At 40.9% G+C, this 22,376-nt stretch overlaps 1 protein-coding gene across 1 annotated transcript; it reads right to left on the reverse strand.

The window, feature by feature from the left end:
* Window positions 1-15,113: 15,113 nt before the first annotated feature.
* On the reverse strand, window positions 15,114-20,700 carry LOC138834628 (spermatogenesis-associated protein 31E1-like). The gene is made up of 4 exons (XM_070033128.1): window positions 20,521-20,700; window positions 19,862-19,919; window positions 19,010-19,070; window positions 15,114-18,776 (listed from the first exon to the last, which is right to left on the reverse strand). The coding sequence occupies exons 1-4, from the start codon at window positions 20,632-20,634 to the stop codon at window positions 15,284-15,286; spliced, it is 3,726 nt and encodes a 1,241-aa protein (XP_069889229.1). The 5' UTR covers window positions 20,635-20,700; the 3' UTR covers window positions 15,114-15,283.
* Between the last annotated feature and the right edge of the window lie 1,676 nt (window positions 20,701-22,376).

Consider the following 22,376-nt stretch of genomic DNA (forward strand, 5'->3'; position numbering starts at 1 on the left):
TTTTCTAATACAATCGTGCCAGCATCTTTGGTACTTCTAACTAGATTTGTTCTAGCTCCCTGGGATGAAGAGCAGGCCCTGAGAGGCAGTTAATACACCCTGTGTGTGGGGTGGAACAAATTCAGCCATTAACACCGAGTGATATCCCAGGGACAGGTCCCTTAACTATTAAGAATTTCATCTTGAGTAGAGGTCCTGAGTTGTCTTTCCAAATTTTCTAGGTAAATGGAGAATCCCACACAGAGGGAAACAACTAGAATAATGCAGGGGGGGGGGGGGAATCTAACCAAATCACACTCAATTCAAACAGCAGCTCCAGTCGAGTTTCTGGTTGTATTGTTTCATTGGGATCAACACAGAAAACAAATAAATGAAATGGAGGTCTGGATTCAGGTGTAGGGAAAATAGAGTATGTAGCTATCCTTGTCAAAGAATTAAACATAAGTCAACAGTAAGCTGCCATTGTAATCCCCTGCCAACAGCCTTGGGTACTGAGAGGCTGCCACACAAGGAAACTCAACAAGGAACCTTGTTTTGCTGATGAGGCATGTCAATGTGAAAGAAAGTGAACTTGAGGGATTCTGCAATGTATTTGATATGCTTTTCACGTCTCAGAGATCAGCCATGATAGTTCCATGGAAGGGAACTAGGAATGCTAGATCCTGGATACTCCTGTATTATCTCCTTTAACTTTACAAGGAATTTGCCTGTCTTAATTTTTGAACAAGAATAAAAACCTTTCAGAAGGTAGCTGGTCTCACAGGATTTGGTTTTGGCTGCAAGGAAACTAGTTTGCATAATACAACAAAATCGACCTTGTAGAGTGTTCTTCTTATTGTTATTTTTATTGTCATTTTAACTTAAAAACTGTTTGCATCAGAGCATTGAGAACTGTTACATTTGCTTAGGTTGTTTTGGTAAGATATTTTGCTTCCTATAGTCTTGGCTTTTGAGAGTATAAACTGGATATTATAATAGATAACTGGCCAAGTTGTGTATTTTAAGGAATTGATGTTATAAGAGACTCGTCCATGCCAAATATTCAATAGATTTATCAAATTTAATTACATTCCCTTCACTCACTCCCTGTCTGGCCAATTCTTCTACCTATAACACTCTATTGCCAGTGTCTAGGCAAATCAAGTGAGGGCTGAATCCCCCAAATCCACCTTTTCTTCTTTTCTTCCTCTCATGGCATTAAACCTTAATTTTCATATGCCCATAGTCATATGGACACTGGTTTCCAATAACAAGCATCTCTCTCCTCCAATGGACATGGTATATTCTCACTGAATACTTGGAAATTCATAGCAAGAATTGTCTATATAAACCCAAGTAGATTTTACAAATAACTGCTAAAAATATAATATTATTGGGGCTGGGAAGGTGGCTCAGTGGTAGAGCACTTGCCTTACATGCATGAGGTCCTGGGTTCAATTCCTCAGCACCACATAAGCAAAAAGAAAAAAGCTGGAAGTGGAGCTGTGGCTCAAGTGGTAGAGCGCTAGCCTTGAGGTGAAGAGCTGAGGGACAGCAGCCCAGGCCCAGAGTTCAGGCCCCACAACCAGACCCCCCCCCAAAAATATATATATATATACATATATAATATTATTAAAATGCACTAGTTGTTTTACTGCTGTGTATTATACATTTTGAACAGCGTAGTAGTTTAATGACTCAAATACATTCTTAATGAAAATTGCATAAACATTGTACATATTCATGACATTTGAGTGCATGTATACAATGTAGAAGTTTTAAATCAATGCATATATTATGTATTCTCAAATTTTATTTATCTTGATAAAAATATTTAAAAATCTAGAAGCTTCTTTGAACATTCTCTATTCAGTGATTGCTCTCAATATAGATAAGTGCATGTGTATCAGTGTAAACAAATACAAACAAAATTCATTAAATTTAGTTGATATATATTTGAATTTCAGTCTATATGTATGTTAACATGTATAGTAACATTTTATATATATATATATATATATATATATATATATATATATATATAAGACTTCACATGTATACAATGAGATATACAAGACACTATGTTGCCTTTGAAATTTATATTTTACCAGACTGCTAAATAAATCACAATTACACATACTACTAAAATAAGGTGTTTGAATCAAACTTGAAAACAAAATTGAATGTAAATTCTAAAGAGTTTTCTTCCTTTGGAAACTTTAAAATGTAAATGTATACTAGACACACAAATATTCATACACATATACTCACTACACATGCAGGCATAATCACATCACTTTGCACAAGGACATGATTTTTTATATTTAACTTAAAAATACACATCTACAATAAAATTAAACATTATAAATAGAATAAAGTAACTTACATTTATATAAATGAAGACCTTATTTGCTTTTGTGAACAAATGAATCTAGTACTACAAGGAATTGGGAAAATTGCCAGTAAATTGTTCCATATATATGTATATGTATATATGTATATGTATATATACACACATATACAGATGTATATCTGTGCATATATATTCATACACTAGGGCAAACAATAAACAACATTCCCTACTATGACAACTTACAGACAAATCAAAGTAAGATGATTTAAAAAATTACTGGTCTTGGTGGTGGTGACTGTCCTTATGTATGTACAGGCAGCTGACTATTTTTACCTTTGCTATACCTGTAAAATGAATAAGCAAGAATAGGTGGGAAAGCTTCCATTGTATGTCAGTTACCTGGATTCAGGGAAATAATTTACCACTACAATTTAAAAGGCTAGTTCCAATGCAAAAGACCAAGAATGGAATATATTTGACATTTTGTGGGAAGTGGTGTCCAGTCAAATAATACTAATTTTAAATTACAGCATCGATTACCTAGCAATACTGATAATTAAAGGAGGTTGGTCTCTAGAGTTTAAATTCAATGACAGAAAGCTCCTTCATTACAGATAGGTTACGAATTCCTAATTTGGGACATTTTCCAACAAGACATCAAACCAGAGCTGCTGCTGTTTAGGTGCTAGGAAACCAGATGGAGCAGGGCATTGACAAGACACTTTCTCTATGTGGCTGTTAAGCTGAAACAATGTGTAGGAGCCAAGGAATGAGGCCCAACAGTACAGAAGCAGAAAAGGAATAAGATAGAGGGGGTGAACGGGATAAGAAAAAATAAGGCTCAAATGGATCCAAATATCCCATGGCAATAAAAGTTTAAATAAAGAAAGGCAAAGATGAAGGAGTGCTGCATTCAAGTAAAGACAAATATCTATATTTAATGCCTGCTGTATGGAATCACATGAACTCAGAACACTGTGGGGACAGAGTGAAGCTGAAAAATCACCCAGACTGTTTAATATTGCTGATGACTATACAAGCTCACAGCTGCCAATATTTCTGTCACGTAGGCTGACGAACATAGCACCTCTATTAAAAGGCTATTATAAACTGGAGTTCAAAAAGGTCAGATGATTGAGTTCAAAGTTATTTTGTCTACTTATAAAAAAAAAACTATTACAAAGAGTTTTGAGAAGAATGAAGAATCATCATGATTGATTTAAGGGCAGTACGGGAATATAAAGGAAAAGCTAGAAAATTAAGATTATCTAAGAACGTTCATTTAAAATATTTTTTAAAGAGAAGAGCTGAAGAAGAATATTGGGGATATAATTTTTACTTTTTATGTTTTTTTAGCTAGAAAAACTACACTTAGTTTGGTACTCATAAGGGAAGGGGTAACAAGAAATATACTCATTTCCTTACTCATGTAACTGTAAGCCCTCTGTACAGCATCTTTAAAATAAAGTAAAAGTTAAGAGGCTGGCTCAGTAGTAAAGCACTTGCCTTGCATGCCTGAGGCCCTGGGTTCGATTCCTCAGCAACACAAAAGCAGAAAAAGCTGGCTCTGTGGCTCAAGTGGTAGAGCACTAGCCTTGAGCTGAAGAGCTGAGGGACAGCACCCAGGCCCAGAGTTCAGGCCCCACGACCGGATCCCCCCCCGCAAAAAAAGTAAAAGTTAAAACAAAAGTTAAAATAGTAACAATAAACACCTCTTCCACTAAAGGATATGACGAGATAATCTCTCCTAATTGGGAGGCTAAAATTAAAAGTTAAATTCTTGTTAAATAACAATAAATAATAATAATGTTACACACAAACACAAAATACTGCCAATTTTTGAAAAGTGTCTTTAATATTTTAATTTGATATAAAGCATATTAGAACTAAACTTTCTGTTAATCTTGTTAAGCTAAAATGAAAGCATTGGAGTGCTGCATCTATAGATTTATTTTCCAATATTAAAAGAAAATTCATTTGATTAAGGAACATCATTTATTAAGTTTGTTTGTGTAAATACTGCCCACCAAGTCTATTACATCAGCCGTTTTTTTTTCCTTTTTGGTGTAATTACAGGGCCTTGTACCCAGGCCCTACTAGTACTTTCACTCAGCTTTTGTGGTCATGGTTGTGTCTACCACTTGAGCTATGCCTCCAGGAGATCTTGCCTCATGAATAGCCAGGATTGTAGGCATGACCCTTAAGTGCTCAGCCCTAATGTTTTTTAAAAACTGGAAACTGTCGAATTTTCCTAGAACTCTCATCCTGAAATTATTCCCTATTCAAAAATTCTGTGTAGTAGTTTTGGATAATTCTGATGATAATTGATGATAATTCTGATTTAAAATTCCAAATAAGATTCTAGTTTTAGAAGCATAAATTATAGAATCCTATTCCAACATTACTGCTCTCATTCCTATACTTTGTAGAGCCAAATTAAAAGGGAAAATAAGAAAAATGAAATAATATCAGAAATGTCTTAATATAATTTTCTGTAATACATTACTCCCATATCCTCAAATCTTTGTATCTCAGATAAAATCTTTAAAATCACCAAATACTCTGCCAATTGACCTACAAAATGCCATCAGTATCTACCATTTATTAAATGTCTTTTACTGACAAACTCACATACACCATTTGATTTGGCCACCCAAATGGTTATCACAGCCTGTTTTTCAGTGATGAGGAAAGAGCCAGAAAAGAATTTGTAGCATTAAAATGCAACTATAGATGGAGTGACTTTATTGTAAAAAAGTTCCAGTTTCCACAGAAATAAAGTTGATAATCTATCCCTTTCATCCTCTCTCTAAATTTAGGAAGAATCTAGAGTAAAACTAAACTCCTTTCAGATAATACTTTGTCTCATGAGTATCTCTGAAAAGTCCTTTCTTTTCATTCTTCAGTGACTTTGACACAAAGGAAAATCTTAAGCCAGTCAATAAGTCTAGTTGCTTCTTGTTCTAACATATACACCTGATCTCTTTAATACAAAGATTCTTTAGTAAAGGTTTTCATTGTCTGTGAAGAATGAGTTCCACTATTAAACACATAAGGAATATTGGTTCTGGCATTTTAAAAACAGACGTGGACACGGATTAAAAAGGTTTTGTCTAATATCTATAAATGACATTAAAACTGAATTTCCTAAAGTATGTTAAGCTCTATAATGGAACTGAAATCAAGGTAAAAATGTGAAACTCTTCCATTTTCCTAAAAATATTTTTTCTCATGCTTGTTGGATAGAGTATCATTAGCACAAATATTAGCACACTGACTCATGTTATATAAAATATGCACCCCAACTCAATAAGAACTATGTTGAAAATGAACCATTTAACATGTGGGTAGGGATGGGAAGGAAAAACTAGAAGAGAATGAGAGAAGGGGTGACATTGTCCACAAAGAAATGTACTCATTACCTGACATGATACAGTAATCACTTTGTACATGTTTATAATAATAAAATCACAGAATAATTAAATGGTAATGAAAATTTCTAATAATCAAATAATAAAAATATAATTCCTAAAAATAAACAATAATAACAATACATAATAATAAATTTATAAGAATAATAAAAAATTAAAAAGAAACTCAAAAGGAAAATATGGTTAAGAAATAAAATGCAAGTCAAAAAAACTCTATACCCAAAACATGTCTCATGTATGCTTAGCAAAAAAATGCTTGAATTTAGTATAAAATCACGGTTATTTATCAATAACACTGTAGAGCACTCTACCACATTTTATGTATTTCAGATGTACTTTAGCCAATTGATTGATAATCCACAACAAAGTTTAACTCTTAACAGGCACTAGGTAAAATAGCTTTATCTTTTTCAAATCTTGAAGCCTAATATTGAACCATATCACTTCAATATTATGACGATGATTTTTTATACTTTCAGCATGGCTCATTCTTGATTACCAAAGCTAATGGAGGGGACTGGGAAGGTGGCTCAGTGGTAGAGTGCTTGCTTTGCATGCATGAGGCCCTAGGTTCAATTCCTCAGCACCACATAAGCAGAAAAAGCTGGAAGTAGTACTGTGGCTCAAGTGGTAGAGTGCTAGCCTTGAGTTGAAGAGCTGAGGGACAGTGCCCAGGCCCAGAGTTAAGGCCCCATGACCAACAAAAATAAAGAATAAATAAAAATTTTTAAAAAGCTAATGGAAGGCAAAAGATCTCACTGTATTTACTGTGACTGTGTTCTAGAATTATAGAACGGAATATAAATACACATTCAAAGCAAAAGAATAAAATCCAAAACAAACCCTTTAGAGTTGATAACCTCCTTTTCTAAACTAGTACAAAGTTTTCTCAGGAGATAAAAAAAAATCATGCTTACAAATTTGTTGTCCTTTTCCAAATTCTACCCTAGGCATCACTTCTTAGGAGAATTATTATTGAGGAATATATACAATAAATACACATGGTCTTTACATTTACTCTCAATATATATTATTAAAAGTAAATGTCAGAGATGTTGAGCATTTCTTCATGTATTTCCTCTTCAGAGAAGTCTCTTTTTAAGTCTTTTTTTAAGTCCTGAACTCTGGGCCTAGGCGCTGTCTCTCAGCTCTTCAGCTCAAGGCAAGCGCTCTACCACTTGAGCCACAGCCCCACTTCCAGCTTTTTCTGCTTATGTGGTGTTGAGGAATTGAACCCAGGGCCTTATGCATATGAGACAAGCACTCTACCACTGAGCCACCTTCCCAGCCCCTCTCTTAAGCACACTTATTAAGGAGAGGTTATTTCTTTGAGGATTTGTTTTGGGGGGATTTATGTTTTTGCGTTATAAGTGTAGTTTAGATGTGAGGTCCTTGTCTGTTGTATGACTAGTAAAAAAAATCTCCCAATTGGCAGACTTTCTATTGATCTTGCTAGCTATGTCTTTTGCCAATGCAGAACTTCTGTTGGTTAATGCAATCCCATTTGTCCAAACTTTCTTTGATTTGTTATTTTTGAGTCTTTTTTGAGTAAATGTTGGCTTGTGCCAAGGAGCCCTAGAGTTTCTCCTATTCCTTCCTGTAATGTTTTCAGGATGTCTGCTTTTACTTCGAGGTCTTTGACCCATTTGGAGTTGTTTCTCTTGCACGGCGATATATAAACATCTAATTTTAATATTCTACAGGTGTTTAACCAATTTTGCCAGCACCATTTACTGAAGAGGCTCTCTTCTATTTGATTTTTTTTGCTTTCCTTATGAAGATTAGGGGTGCTATAGGTCTACGTGTTTGTTTCTGGGAGCTCATCTCTGGCCATAAAAAAAAGTGCATATCAAAACAACAGTGAGATTCCAGCTCATCCCAGTTAGAATGGCTATAATCAAGAAATATAATAACAACAGATGCTGGAGGGATTGTAGCCAAAAGGGAACCCTATTGTACTGTTGGTGGGAGCATGAACTTGTTCAACCACTCTGGAAAGCAGTATGGAAGTTCCTCAAAAGACTAAACATAAAGTTCCTCTATAACCTAGCAATTCCACTTCTGGTCATTTACCTAGATGACCACAAACAAGACCATACTAAAGCTACCAGCACAACTCTGTTTATTGCAGCATGACTCACCATAGAAAAGATATGAAATCAACCCAAATGGATCAAGAAATTGTATGTATGTATGTGTGTATATATATATATATATATATATATATATATATATGATATACATGGAATTCTATGCTTCATTCAGAAAGAATGACACCACCCCATTTGTAAGGAAATGGAAAGACTTGGAAAAATCATATTAAGTGAAGTAAGCCAGACCCAAAGAAACATAAGTCCCATGGTTTCCTTTATTTGCATACATCTGAGATACATCTAGGATAATCTTAGCAGATGAGCATAATAGCTCAATAGCTATGTACATATGACTATATGAGATGATGTTATGTGAAATGAACTACAAAACCTGGGCACAAGAGGTTTTTCTTTGTTGTTGTTTCTTTGAAAGTACTATGTGATTTCTTGTTTCTTTTGTATGTTCATACCCCTAAGGTTGATCCCCTGTTGTTTTTGATTTTGGTACCCTGGTATTGTATATACATTATCTGAATTAGAGAAGGGATGAGGAACAACAGAATGATGAGCCAAAGGACAAAGAGGGAATGAATGCACAAATGACATACACAAGACAATATGTTGGAAACGATTTGTATAACTGGTGGTGGTGGGGGGGGGGGCTTGTGGGAAAGAGGGAAATGAGGAGAAAAAGGAGGGAAGGGGTAACAAGTTTGAGAAGAAATGTACTTATTACCTTACTTATGTAACTATAACCCCTCTATGTATCAGCTTGACAATTTTTAAAAAACAGTTAAAAAATAAAAGTATTCAGTACATGCCTTAAGATTTCAAACTTTTTCCATAAAGGAGTTCGGTAACTAAAGATGATTCAGAGCTACTAAATAAAGGTAGGTAAGAACTACCTTGTTCAATCCTAGTTTTATATCAATACTTCTCATTCTTAATTTTTTTGGGGGGGTCCGGTCATGGGCCTGAACTCTGGGCCTGGGCACTGTCCCTCAGCTCTTCAGCTCAAGACTAGCGCTCTACCACTTGAGCCACAGTGCCACTTCCAGCTTTTTTCTTTTTGCTTATGTGGTGCTGAGGAATCGAAACCAGGGCCTTGAGCATGCAAGGCAAGCACTCTACCACTGAGCCACCTTCCCAGCCCCTCATTCTTAATTTTTATACTAATTAATGTCAGCAGCACTGTATGTAAGAGCTATACATTAATATATAGATAGATGTTTCTTTAGCTCCCATTTTCATATAAAGTGAAACTATTTACAAATGGAAGTACTTTTCCTTACTTTTATCTCTCTTCTCCCTTACAACTTAAGGGAAAAACTACATAGAATGTTGAGCCTATGCAAACAAAGCAATGGAAACTACTATATTCTTTAAAGATGGAGGGCCCAGGAGTCTCGGTATCCCTCTTGGAGAATGCACTGGTTTGCATTGAAGGGACTTGACTCGTCATCAAGGTAAACACCAAGATCTCAGCACTTAGCCCTCTAGAGCTATTGTGCTGTACTATATAAATGCTACACAACTGTCATTTATTTTAGGTTGCAAGTTCCACATTTTGGTACACCAGACATTTTAACTTATTTTTTTTCTGGATAGATACATGATATTGTTCCCAGTCTATTAAATTTTCACAGGATTTTTAGTAAATGAAGCTTGAGGAGGTTGCATTTTGATTAACAGGACTGACACTGGAGTACAGCAATCTTATCCTGCATATTCACTGCACTTTTCCCAACATAGCATCATTAATATTCCCTTTTCTCATCTACAAACTGGAGATAGGAAACAAAGAGCTTCCTTCTTGTAGTTGTTGCCATTTAAAGATCAAAATATAAATCAGATGATGATGATGATGATTGATGATTAAATTATTCCAAAGAACCTTCAGCCACTTTGTCACAGAGTTAGAAATCATAATATCTGAGTTTGGAGATTAGGTACATTTTTCCTAACACTTTCTGTGAAGTAGTACAACTCAAGATGCTTCTCCATTCCTCCAGTCTGTATTTTAGCTCCATGAATACAGTGCTCAAGTTAATTTCTCAAAAAGCATTTGGAAAAAAATGTAAAGAAGTTGCAGCCCTCCCCAGGCTTGCTTTACACAATACTAATCTACATAATATGAAAGAATGTTTCATGCTTAGAGTCAAGCCCAGTGAAACCAACTGAGGCACCCAGCACAGGCCATTGGAGAGCAAGAGAAGACAAAGGGAGATGCACCTTTCCAGTGTGTGTAAGAAAACACTGAAAGCCAGCACTGAGTGCACTCTTGAAGAGATGTTCAACAGACATACTAGAAAATAGCCCTGGCAGACCCAAAAGAGGCAGTTTTTTTTCTGACACAGATCCAGAAACCACTCACTGCAGGAATGTTCTAGAATAGAACTAGCTCCATGGTCCTTATACCTCCAGAGTGTAATGGATTCTTCCTAATCTACCAAAAGTTGGAGATACACAATAGCCCAGGAACTTCATATTGCTTGTGTGAAATCACAAACCAACTCAGGCAGGAACACACATAAACACTGCTTCCAGAATACAGGGGATGAAAGGAGACTGAACCATAAGGGGGAAGAGATCCGTAACTGAACATTTCACAGGAGGTGACACCAAGTTGAAGGCTTATAAGTGTTCTCAGAGCACAATTCATATCTGCAATAAAACTTCTTCCAAGGTGTGAGAACTCAAAAGATCTGGCAGCCTGTGCTTGCACTCTCTCCCTCTCTCTCTCTCTTCTCTCTCCCTCTCCTTCCCTCTCCCTCTCCCTCCCTCTCTCCCTCCCTCTATCTCCCTCTCCCTCCCTCTCTCTCTCCCTCTCCCTCTCCCCCTCCCTCCCTCCCTCCCTCTCCCTCTCCCTCTCCCTCTCTCCCCCTCTCCCTCTCCCCGTCCCTCTCCCCCTCCCTCTCTCTCTCCCTCTCCCTCTCCCATCCCTCTCCCCTCCCTCTCCCTCCTCTCCCCTTCCCTCTCCCTCTCCCTCTCCCTCCTTCCCTCCTTTCTTCACTGCTCTCTCTCTCTCTCTCTCTCTCTCTCTCTCTCTCTCTCTCTCTCTCTCTCTCTATATATATATATATATATATATATATATATATATATATATATATATTGGAGCACCAGTGAGGTGGTCCAACCTCTGGTTAGTGCAGATGATGCCCCTTGTGCCTCTGCATGCCTCTCAAGTGTGCTTGGCATCCTGATCCCCTGACCCAGCACAAACTTGACCTCATGTCCTGGCTTAGATGATGCTTGAGCCCAGCATCTCTTCTTGGAGCTCAACTTACCTGGACTGGGCTGAGCACCAGGAGCTTTCCTCAACTTCCTCCAGCCAAGCTCTTCATCCTCCTGCTGGCAGCCGCCTGCACCCTGGTATCCAGGAGCAGCACACACCAGGTCGGTCTATGCCTGCATACCCATGGCTGCCCACCTGTGGCTTTCTGAGTGGTAGTGGTAGTGCCAAGCACTGATCAGGGCCCACAGGGAATGGTGTCTGTTTTTCAGGTTCATGCTGTGCCTGGGTACTGGATGGAGGTGGCTGTGCCCACTGTACTGACAAACCAACCAAGGTTCGCTGGCCCCAGGTACACTGGGCTGTGGAAAGGGGCAGCCAATGTAGAGAGAGGGGCACCATCTGTGGGGCTGGAGGGAGACACCAGGTTCCAGCATAAGAACTGCTTTAAGGAGTCCAGTGCTGGGGCTCATACCTAGATACTCAGAAGCCTGAGATCTGAGGATTATGATTCAAAGCCATGACTCTTATCTAGAATTAACCACCAGAAAACTGGAGGAGGCTCTGTGCTCAATGTGGTAGAGTGCTAGCCTTGAGTGAAAGAGCGCAGGGATAATGCCCAGGCGCTGAGGTCAAACCCCATGAAAGACAAATGAAAAGAAAATTGCTTTAAGGGAATGAGTGGGTAGATGCGTGTGAGAGGGAAATACTAGAAGAAAAACATCCAGAGGTGCCTTCTGGAGGTCAATCGATTTTAAAATTGGACACTTCTCAAACACCAGAAACAGTATGTGTAAATGTAGGTTTCATTTTACTATGTCCCTACATCAAGAGCCACCACTGAGGCCGCTACTGCATGGCTGTCTTTACAACCAGGTCCTCCTCTTCAAATCTGTAACCCTTTAGCTATCAGGTTACTAGAGAAAAGGTTCTGGCTCCATGGGACTGAGATAGGCCATGGTTTGGGGCTTGTATTTGCAGTACAGATTTGCACATGAAGACATGGGTCCCATACTCTGCACTACTTGCAATTGGTGTGGCTGAGACTCCTTAAATTTTCTTTCCTGAAATGTGGAGTAGGCACAAATATACAAATATACTACATATCTGACCTGTGGAAAACATTCTGATAAATGTCAGGTGTTAACATTAGAGCAGTCAAGGTATGGTGAGCACAATCATGTCCCCTCTATGGGGCTAACTTTGGTTTTAGAAAGAGCAGAAAAGATTCTCCCTAGAGATGTGATGATTCAGGAGTCTACCATGGTGCTTCTCTTTGAAGTCCATCTATTGTGTTCCCCTTGATTCCTCTTGGGTTCTGTCTCTCTCTCCAGCAGACTCTGGCCTGGCATGCTCTCATAAGTTCTGCAGAGCAGGAGAAGAGCACTACCTCTCAGCATTCCATCCTGGATACTAGGTTCAGATAATTTTTTCTTACTGCTATTAGCTTTAAATTTGTATGCTTTATTTGTTAAACGTTTTATAGACCCAAATGCATGCATATCATTTTAGAAATTGAGCTTTATTTTTCTCTGTATACCTGTAAGAAATGGTGTGGTACTTTGAAATAAATCACAGATATGTGGGTGGCTATGATTTTGGTTTGTGCTCCAGAAGTTCATGTGGTAATAAGAGAGAAGAATCAAAAAGAGGCACTGCCTTTTCAGCCATGGTTAATAAATAGATTTATTCTATTGATAAAGGTTCATGATTCAGAACCTCGGAAGTAATGCAGTAGAAGGAAGTTCCCCCCCTCCCCAAACTGACCAATTTAAACTGATGCATGATGGTCTCTTGTTTTTGTAGCTGAGACTTTGTCAATTTTTACTAATTTGTGAGCATGACCAATGAGTGTAAACCATGAGGATGCTAATCTGTAATACTAGATTTAATTTTATTAAACGTTTTTGTGCTGGTACTGGGGCTTGATGTCAGGGCATTATGCTCACACTTGGTTTTTTTATTCCTTTTTTTGTCGGTTGTGGGGCCTGAACTCTGAGCCTAGGCACTGTCCCTCAGCACTTCAGCTCAAGGCTAGAGCCACAGCACCAGTTCTGGGTTTTTCTGCTCATGTGGTGCTAAGGGATGGAACCAGGGCGTAATGCACTCAAGGCAAGCACTCTACCACTGAGCCACCTTCCCAGCCCCAGGCTTGGCTGGTCCTCTACCACTTGAGCCACAACTGTATTTCTGGCTTGTTTGCTTCTGAATTTGAGATACACTCCACAAAAAAAACTCCTGTCTTGGATAGGGAGAAACTATGAATAAAAGAGGATTACTGTACCATTAACTTATGTAAATGCAGTTATTGTTGTCTTCATTACATGCCATTCTCTTGAATATGGTGTGTCTGCGGTTTCCTACTCTCTGCCCTCTGTCCTTGACTGCTGTTTCCTAGTCTCTGTCTTCTGTCCCTGCCTCTGCTCTGTCCATGCCTCTGCTCCTTCACACTACAGGCTGGACAGTTCTGGAAGGTTCTGTCTTCTATTTTGATTAAATCTGAGCTCTCATTGGAAGCTTTCTGAATTGCCTAGAGGGGTGCCATAGGGGATTCAAGGAGAAGAGTCCTGATTACTGTCCTCTCCTTGTGGGTGCCACAGATAAGGGTTTGTCATTTGTCTTATGAAATGTGTAGTAACCAGCTAATTGTGAGACTAAACCTAGAGTAGAATGTGGAAGGTTGATCGCTTTGGAGCCAAGGAAGCAAGCAGTGGCTTGGGGATGCCCAAATAGTTTCCAGGGGAAAAGACTCTGTCTTCCCAGCCTGAGATGATGAGACCTCGGGGACTATACCACTCATGCTGTGCTCACTGCTGGGCTTCCAGCTGTGGCTCCCAGACCACAGGCTTAGAGAAGCCCTTTAGAGATAACACAGAGTAGTGACAAACAAAGCTTTGGGATATGGAAGATCAATCTCCTAACAGTACACTTAATAAACCTGCCTCCAAATCACCTATTGGATTTCAAAAAGGAATTGATAATTAGTGGGAAAACTAAGTCTAGGGGACTCAGGTTGTGGTTTACCTCAGACAGATGGACCCAGCATCCCTTTCAGAAGAGTAGGAACTTAAGAGGCTCAAGAAGCTTGCCTGAAATCTTCATGGAGGTTCTCCATGCTTCCACATCTCATCTGCCTAAAGACCAGCTTAAAAAGACCAGAACATGTCAGCATTCAGAGGGATATTTCTCTATTATAGACAGTAATGTTGATGAAACAGATGCAGTGAGGGGCAAGTACTTCTGACTCTGGTGTGGTCAGTTCTGACTTCTGAGAGAACAATGAGGTACACCCACAGCAATCGCTAGAGACCCCCACTGAAACTCCTACATAACACTTCAGAGTCCTGAAAAGACTCCAGAGAGGCCTATACCAAAACTCTCAGAGCCCCCTAGCCACTTCACAGAGATCTTAACCGAGACCCCAGAGAAAATATCACAGATTAAATAATTTAAATAATGATTAAAATATGGTGAAATGTTAAGAAAATACACTGATTGGTACTTGACATCTACTCTATAATTGTACATTAAGGATTCTTAATAATTGTAGGTGGTTGATTATTAATCAGACAACAGCATCATCTAGGTTGTCTGGTGCCTCTGCACAAAAGTGCACAAAGTCTTCTCAAAAGGAAACAGGATGAAAGAAAGATTCAGCAAGATCCTGAATTCATTCATCCTGACAAATCCTAAAAGCTTTCTGTTGTCCTGAAGAGTACGTGCTTATGTGAGTGTGTGTGTGTGTGTGTACATGCATGTGTGTGCGTGTGTGTGTGTGTCTGTGTGTGTGTGTGTGTGTGTGTGTGTGTGTGTGTGTGTGTGTGGCATAAGGAGCAAAGAGAGAGAAATTTGGTGCAAGCGTCGGTCCTCAGAACCAAGGTCCCATGCACCACCATACCTTCTAAAGAAGCTTCTAGGAAAACCACATGCTGACCTTCCTTCCACCCAAGCTGGCACAGAAAGATCATCTCTTTCATTTTTAAAATGAAACAAATTTATAGGAAAGTGGTACACATTTTATTTAACGAAAAGCCATTAGTAAATTCAGGTCTTGCACATTTTAGAACACACAATAACCTTTTTCTCAACCATGAGCCATGATAAACATGCTCTAGTCAGACAGGACACATTTTTTTTGGAACAGTCTGTTATTTAACGAGGAATGTGGTCTGAGATAATTACACCACGTAGTCTACTTTGGCAGAAGCTGGCTGCAGACACGAGCTCTCTGGACATCTCTGACCCTGTCTGCAGCCCACTTGATCTTGATAGGGGGGTATCGTGGATCTTTGTGAACAGTCTGGTGACCATGACCCTTATTTCCTGTCATTGAGCTTTCCTGGGAGTCACAGGAACCTGTCTGGTAGCTGAAATGTCTGTGCAGCAGTGTCTGAGGTTTTCCTTTATGTACCTCTGGTGGACCATCGCCATGCTGAAGTCCCAGTTTGTCTATAATAATCTTCCCAACAGCCGTCATAAGTGTCTGGGCTTCTGTTGTTACACTGTGCATGAATGGTCTCCTCTGGGTAAGAACGGATGAACATTTGGCTTTTGGCGGGGGGTTATTCTGCCTTCTCTCTTTGGTACTAGCATCGGCAAAGTGCAGAAAATTCTGCACCCTTTTGTGGACATGACTTTCTGTAGAATTGTGTGCCTTCTGTGGGGAAGTTGGAAATGTCTTTCTTCCAAAGGCACCTTGTTCATTAACCTCATTAAGGGAGCTGAGCCCACAGGACTGGGAAGGCCTCAACACTGCCCGCCTTTCTTCGGGCAGTCCTGATGCAAGCTTCCTACAGCCCTGCCTTCCATCGGAGGCACTGAACATTTTACTCTGATTCTTTCCTGTAACCTGAGTTCTAGAGCTCTTTGTTTCTGGCTGTTCCTGGCTGGGCCTCGTCCCCAGTTTGAGGCTACACTTGATTGGAGGAGTTGATATTTTGCTGCCAGTCATGATCTGGGATGTAGAGCCAGAGGCCCAAGAAGGCAGGCTCACTTTGGTGGAGAGTTTGTCAGTGTGGCCATGTTGAAAGATCCCAGCTTTCTGGTCCTGGAATTGTTTTTCTAATTTGAGTTCCACTTGTTTTTGAATCTCACTAACTACCCAGGATTTTAGGTCTGTATACACTGGGTCTTGCAAAATAGACATGCTAGATGGGGAGCAGCTTTTCTTGGTCTTAGGAGACCCTGAAATGTTTCCATTATTCATTATTTTGGAATTTTCTATTACACTGGCTTCCCCAGTTGAAGGAAGTGTCTCTTCGATCTCAACTGTCTCACTTGTCTCAGCTACTGAAAGCTGGGACATTCCTTTACTGTCTGGAGACATCCTGCTAAGGCAGGGCTCTTCGAAGGCTATGCTGCCACTCATCTCTACTGGCTCATGCATAGCAACTGCTAAATTTGGATTTGGCTCAAATGTTCCCTGCTCAGTCTCCAGAATGGGCCTGTTCTTTCTGGAGTACTGAACGTCTAGACTGTCCTGTCTAGATGGAGCAGGCTCTGCTGGCCCATGGATGTCACCAGATAGAGTACTGCTCTGAGTTTTTAGCAGCTCTGTAGGCTTATGGACAGAAAATGGATCTTGTACTGTGGGAGATGGCATTTTCTTAACCATCTTCTCCTCTAGACCTTCCTGAAGATCTTCCTGGCTATTAGCCACCTTGGCAATGGAGCTCACCTGAGAGTCCGTGGAAGGTGGGGAGGAAATGGCAGGCTGTGCCAAGGGTGAGGCTGGAGTCCCATGTAAGTTGAGAGTCCCCGGGTCACTGCTCTGCATTTGTGGATCCCACTTGTGCCGCACCCGGTATCTTACAATATGCGTTTCTAGAATCAGGAGAGTTTGGGCATCCAGGAAGGAAAGCTCCTGGGAGGTGTTTGCGATGGCTGGCAAACACTTGTAGGATGATTGATTGGTGGGTGTGACATGGGCATTGGGTTTGGGAGAGGCATGGCTAGCAGCGAGGCAGGACTGCCGCACACACACTGGGACCATGCCCTCCTTCATCTGGTTCAACTTCCTGCCCATGTGGAATGTCAGGACTTTTTCTACATGTTTCTTGTTTGAGGTATTAGGTAAATAACTGCTTGTCTGGTCCTGAGATGTTTTTGGGATTATACAGTCACCTTCTGAAAGGTTGGCCTTGCACCCCTTCACTAGGGTGCTTCCTGAACTCCAGGCTTGATCTTCAGACAGATCCCTTTCCTGATAATGCTCTACACCCTTGCTTGGGTCATTCAGTGCTACCATTGCTAGGTCTATCTTCTGCACACTGTTGCTGCCTTTACAAGGGATGGCAGAAGGCTGGGATGGCTGTGCTAAGAGTTCATGCTTGCACTGTGCCTGGCGCTGACCGTTCACTGTCAGTTTGCCTGGAGGTTGCATCAAGTCCTGGGATACTGTTTGTCTTAAGGAACAGCCAGGCTGCTGTTCATCTCCAGTGGTTGGCTCTTTGTGCTCCTGGATGTTGGAGCTCATAGAATCACCAAAAAGGTTGGAGACCAACTTGTAAGTCTGGGAGTCCTTGCTGACCTGGGGAAGGTTGCCGGTGGGTGGGATAAGTGCTTCTGCTGTTGTTTGTAACTTAGAAGCTAAATCCTTCCTCCCATTTAATTGCTGCAAAGACCTGTCTAGATCTTGGTGCTCATTTAGAATGAATGGTTGTTTGCTCTCTTGAAGTGGAGAGTAAGGTACATTCCTAATCTTGGATGGGGAAGGTGGCGGGTGATTTTGGATAGAGCATGGGAGGTGGGGCTCATTGTGGATCTGAGATACTGTTGGTGGAATGTTTTGTGACCAACGTTCAGATTCATCCATATTTGAGCGCAGGGTCTCTGCCTGGGAAAGATATGGAGCATCTTTAGGTTGAGGCTCAGTTGAGCAAATGTAATTAAATGCAAAAGATAGATGGACAGAGGATGACCTCGTTTGCTTCCAGGAAAGATGCATCAAGGACTCACTGTGCAGAGAGGGCAGGCCCCAGAAAAGCTGGGTGCCATCCTGCCGTAAGTGATTAGCAGATATCCCGGATAAAATGAGCCGCTGGGGACGGGCAAGCTGTTCTGGTTTTCCTTTTGTGTTGCAAAAGGATTGTGGGGTAGCAGTGTCTTGCTCACTGTCCAGTGAGCTTAGTACATTCCTCAGAGATTTCTCCTCCTTGTCTTCTCCCTCCTTTTCCCTCCCCTGACAAATATCCAGTGTGGGTTTATTACTGATCTCTGTCTCCAACATTTCCTGGATGTCAGCGTTGGTAGCAGGTGGGGTGATAACAGGTGGGGTTTCCATCAAATCACAAGGAGAAAAACCCAGGATTGGATCAGGCATGGAAGGAGGGCAGGCCACAGGTTGAGAAGAAACTGGGCTAGAAGAATGAGTAGGTGATGGGGATGTACTATCTCCCCGAAGATTCAAAGTCTCTGGAGGCTGAAACACACTCTGGGAAGTGTGTGACCCCAGAGAATCTGAGGAAGAGATCAGCACTGTTGACAAGGGAAATTCTAAAGGCTCTAGGCAGTCAGTTGAAGGAGCAGGGGAGGCCACTGGGAACAAAGTGTTGGCAAAACTATCCTCCTCAGTCTGCCAGGATGACTGATGATCTCCAGAACATTCTGAATCAAGCATTTCACCCAGGCCATTTCCTCCTAAGATATCATGAAAGCTGCTGCTGTCATGGAGCTTTCCTATGTAGCTGTAGGAGACAGGAGGCATAGACTGCAATCAGCAAGACAGGCTCCGATTGAAGGAGAAGAAGAGCAAGCATGGGTACCTGCTGTTCATACCTAAGTTCTACAAAGCCCTTACTACCCTGCATCTTGAGTGTTCAGTAATACCCCAGACTAACCTGAAATCTTCCCCAGCCGGGTGGCAACCCCATTCACTAGAGTAGAAATTCAGGCAAAGGGACAGGTGGAAAATCCTTACCTAGTTAGAAGTGTAATCAGGTCATAAATCTCTTCCAGCTGCTCCCGGGAACAACTTCGATCTAGAAACAGAGCCAGGAGTTATGGCAGACATGGAAGGGACCAGGGTTCTTACAGGTGCCAAATGAAATGTCTCTTTGCAAGAGACCATTGGAATATGAAACTAGACATGGTAAATCAAGCATGTAGCCCTACCTGGGAGGCAAAAGATTAGAGAATTCTGGTTCAAGGCCAGCCTAGCCAAAAGAAGTTTGTAAGTGGTGTCTGTTATCCTGATAGGTCATTTCCAGACACAGGAAAGCACAAGTAGGAGAAACTCAGGCTAGACAGGCTTCCTTGTCAGGTGAAACTATCTCAAAAGTATGTAATGCACAAAGGCACTGAAGGCAGGCATGATTGAAATGGCAGTTTGCCTAGTAAAAACAAGAAAGAAAAATGGATCGCAAGCCTCTGTCCAGAGCCACAGTGCTAGGAAGGCAAAGCAGAGGGGCAGCACTTGGTTCCTGTATGGCAAGCTCTCCCAACCTCGAGGACCTTCAGAACCTGCTGTAGGGGAAGAAGGACTTGTCCCCTGGGTGTTAGGAAACTGAAAATCAGTTCACGTAGTGCCTTAAAGTCCCACCTCTGGATCAAGGCAGCATTATTCTCCAGTCTCCAGCCACCCTCACTAGGCTCCATCCAACCATGGCCCTCTGCAGCTTCATTCCAAGCACAGGACTTGAGAAGTGTCCCCATGTCTGATGTCTACTGTAGGAGCCTCTCTCGAAGGGCACTGCCTTGACTTCTTCTAAAACCTGGCTCTTGTCAGAAACCAGCAATCTCCTCTCCCATTAGGAGGAAGGAAGGAGCCTACCTTTCATGGTGCTGCTTTTCTTCCGGCTCTTGATATGACCTCTCCTCTCCACATGACACTGAGAGACAAAGAAAGAGACTTGGATCCTCTCCTCTGCCTAGAACAATATTACATTCTGCTTTCCCTGTTTCCTTCTCTTATGTTCAGTGCTGGTGAAAATGATTTCTGCCTGTCTTCCTGAACAACACATTGGAATGTCTATGTAAAGTTAAGACTCCCCATGCACACCCTCAGTGCTCAGGGCCACAGCTCTGCAGGTACCTCATAGCCACCAGTTTGACTTTTGCTTCCTGGGGCTAGAGTTTACTCCCGCCTCTGACCAAAGCCTCTCAAGGACTCAGCACAACCCTTAGACCAACCTATTCTTGGGGAATGATGTGGCCTTCAGTCATTTGCCTTGACAAGGAGACCATTGAACCAGTGCTCAAGTAGCCAGTGATTAGGATCCTAGTCCTTGGTTAGCAAGGAGTAAAATTTGGCTTTACTCTCGCACTTTCTGGCACTTGCTGACCACCACACAGGTGGTTGGAGAGCTCAGTAGATGGCCTCATGCCTACTGTAACCCTGCCCTGTCCCAGTAGTGCTGCTTGATTTGCAAAAGGGGAGATGGCATTTTTTAAAAAGGTCATTTTTGCTGTGTCTGGCTCGAGGGCTCTTACCTTCCTCAGCTTTTTCCGTGTCTCAGGTGGAGGTAACGGTGAGTTACTCGGTATGTAAAGGGTTATTAGGTAGAAGAGCCCCAGTCCACACAGAAAGGCAAGGATCAAATCCATTGCCGCTGTGGTGATGCTGGGGCTCAGCCATAGGGTATTGTCGCTCTTCAGATTAAAGAGAGGGATCTCCATCATCTGAATCGCACTGTCGCTCTTGAGCAACTGAGCTCTGGGAGTTGCCTTCAGGAGCAGGCAGTGAGGCTCACTGTTGCATCACAGACTCAATCACTTGTGATGTGGCCTCCTCATCACAAAGGGCTTCTGAGAGAGGGAAGGGCGGGGGAAAGAGAGGCTGCACCCCTCTACCCTGCCTCCACAGTAGCACATCCTTCACTCTTCTGGGCCTTGTAGATCCCCACATCCAATTCCACTTGCCCAGTCTTTCAGACGGATGTCAGTCCATTCACCATGCTTTCCCCTTGAACTCTAGCACTGCCCAAATTGTTTCATCCTTTGGAGAATCTTGGTTTGAGCCGACCAATCTCACTAATTTTCAAAGTCTGGACCTCTCCTAGGGATGGATGTTAGTTACTTTGTAGAGAGGTATTTAAGATATGTATTCAAATGTTTTTTTCTTTCATGAGATTGTTTCTAACACATAAGATGATTTCTTTGTTGCTTTGTATGACCCTCCCCCATGGTATAACCCCTGCTTTCACTGTATTTGATGTTGTTGTTATTTGTGGAGGGGAAGGGAATAAACAAATCATTTAAATAGGGATACAATAAGACGTACAAGTCATTATGTCGAAACGGACTTTACAGCTTTGGTGGGGGGTGGGAGGGTGGGAAGGGGAAACAAAGGAGGAGGCTACAATGCTTGATATGAAATGTACTCATTATCTTGCCCATGTAATTGTAACCCCTCTGTACAGTATTTTCACAATAATAAATAAATAAGTTAAATAAGAAAAAAAAAAAAGAATCTCCTCTACCCATGTAATTTTCTTAGACTACAAGGTTTCATTTTTATTAATATGGAAAGTGAACTTATTTTATACATATTCAAATTTAAACATTTAATTGGTGTTTTCAGTGTTTAGAAACCCCAAAATGGTTTAAAGTTTTCTTATTTATTTTTTCTTCTTCTTATTTGTAAACAAAAGTATCTACTACTTTGTTATTTGAAAAATTGAATGAACAGAATATAAGAAATTAAATAATTGTGCCAGTTACATTTATACTTCTGAATTAGCAAATTTGTACAAAGCTTTACTGACATACTTTTCACACATTTAATGAACCAGATATGTCTTTCAAACAGAAGCAAGCATTTCCTGTTTCTTATTATTTTTTATGCTGGTTCTAGAAGCTTGAACTCAGGGACTAAGTGCTGTTCCTGAGCTGCTTTGTTTGCTCAAGGCTATCACTGTACAACTTGATCCACACTGCCACTTCTAGCTATTTCTGTGAGGTTTATTGGAGATGAGTCCCATGGATGGAGGGGAAGCAAGAGAAAATGAGGGAGGAGGTAACACTTTTCAAAAAGAACTTTACTTATGTAACTGTAACCCCTTTGTCCATCACCTTTACAATTAAAAAAGAAAAACGTGTCTCATGGATTTTCCTACCCAGGCTGGCTTTGGGCCATGTTCCTTAGATCATAGCCTTGTAGGTAGCTAGGATTATTGGCATAAGCCACCAGCACCTAGCTTACTTGCTTGCTGCTTCCTTCTTTTCTTTCTTGTACTGAGATTTGAACCTGGACCTTCTGCTTCCTAGATGGGTGGCTTATTATGAAACTAAACCTCCACCTCATTTTACACTATTTTTTTTTCTGGTGCCAGTTCTGAAAGTCTCAA

The sequence above is a fragment of the Dipodomys merriami genome, unplaced genomic scaffold, assembly GCF_024711535.1.
Source record: "Dipodomys merriami isolate MVZ:Mamm:240054 unplaced genomic scaffold, mDipMer1.0.p SCAF_22, whole genome shotgun sequence".
In the NCBI taxonomy this organism is placed as follows: domain Eukaryota; kingdom Metazoa; phylum Chordata; class Mammalia; order Rodentia; family Heteromyidae; genus Dipodomys; species Dipodomys merriami.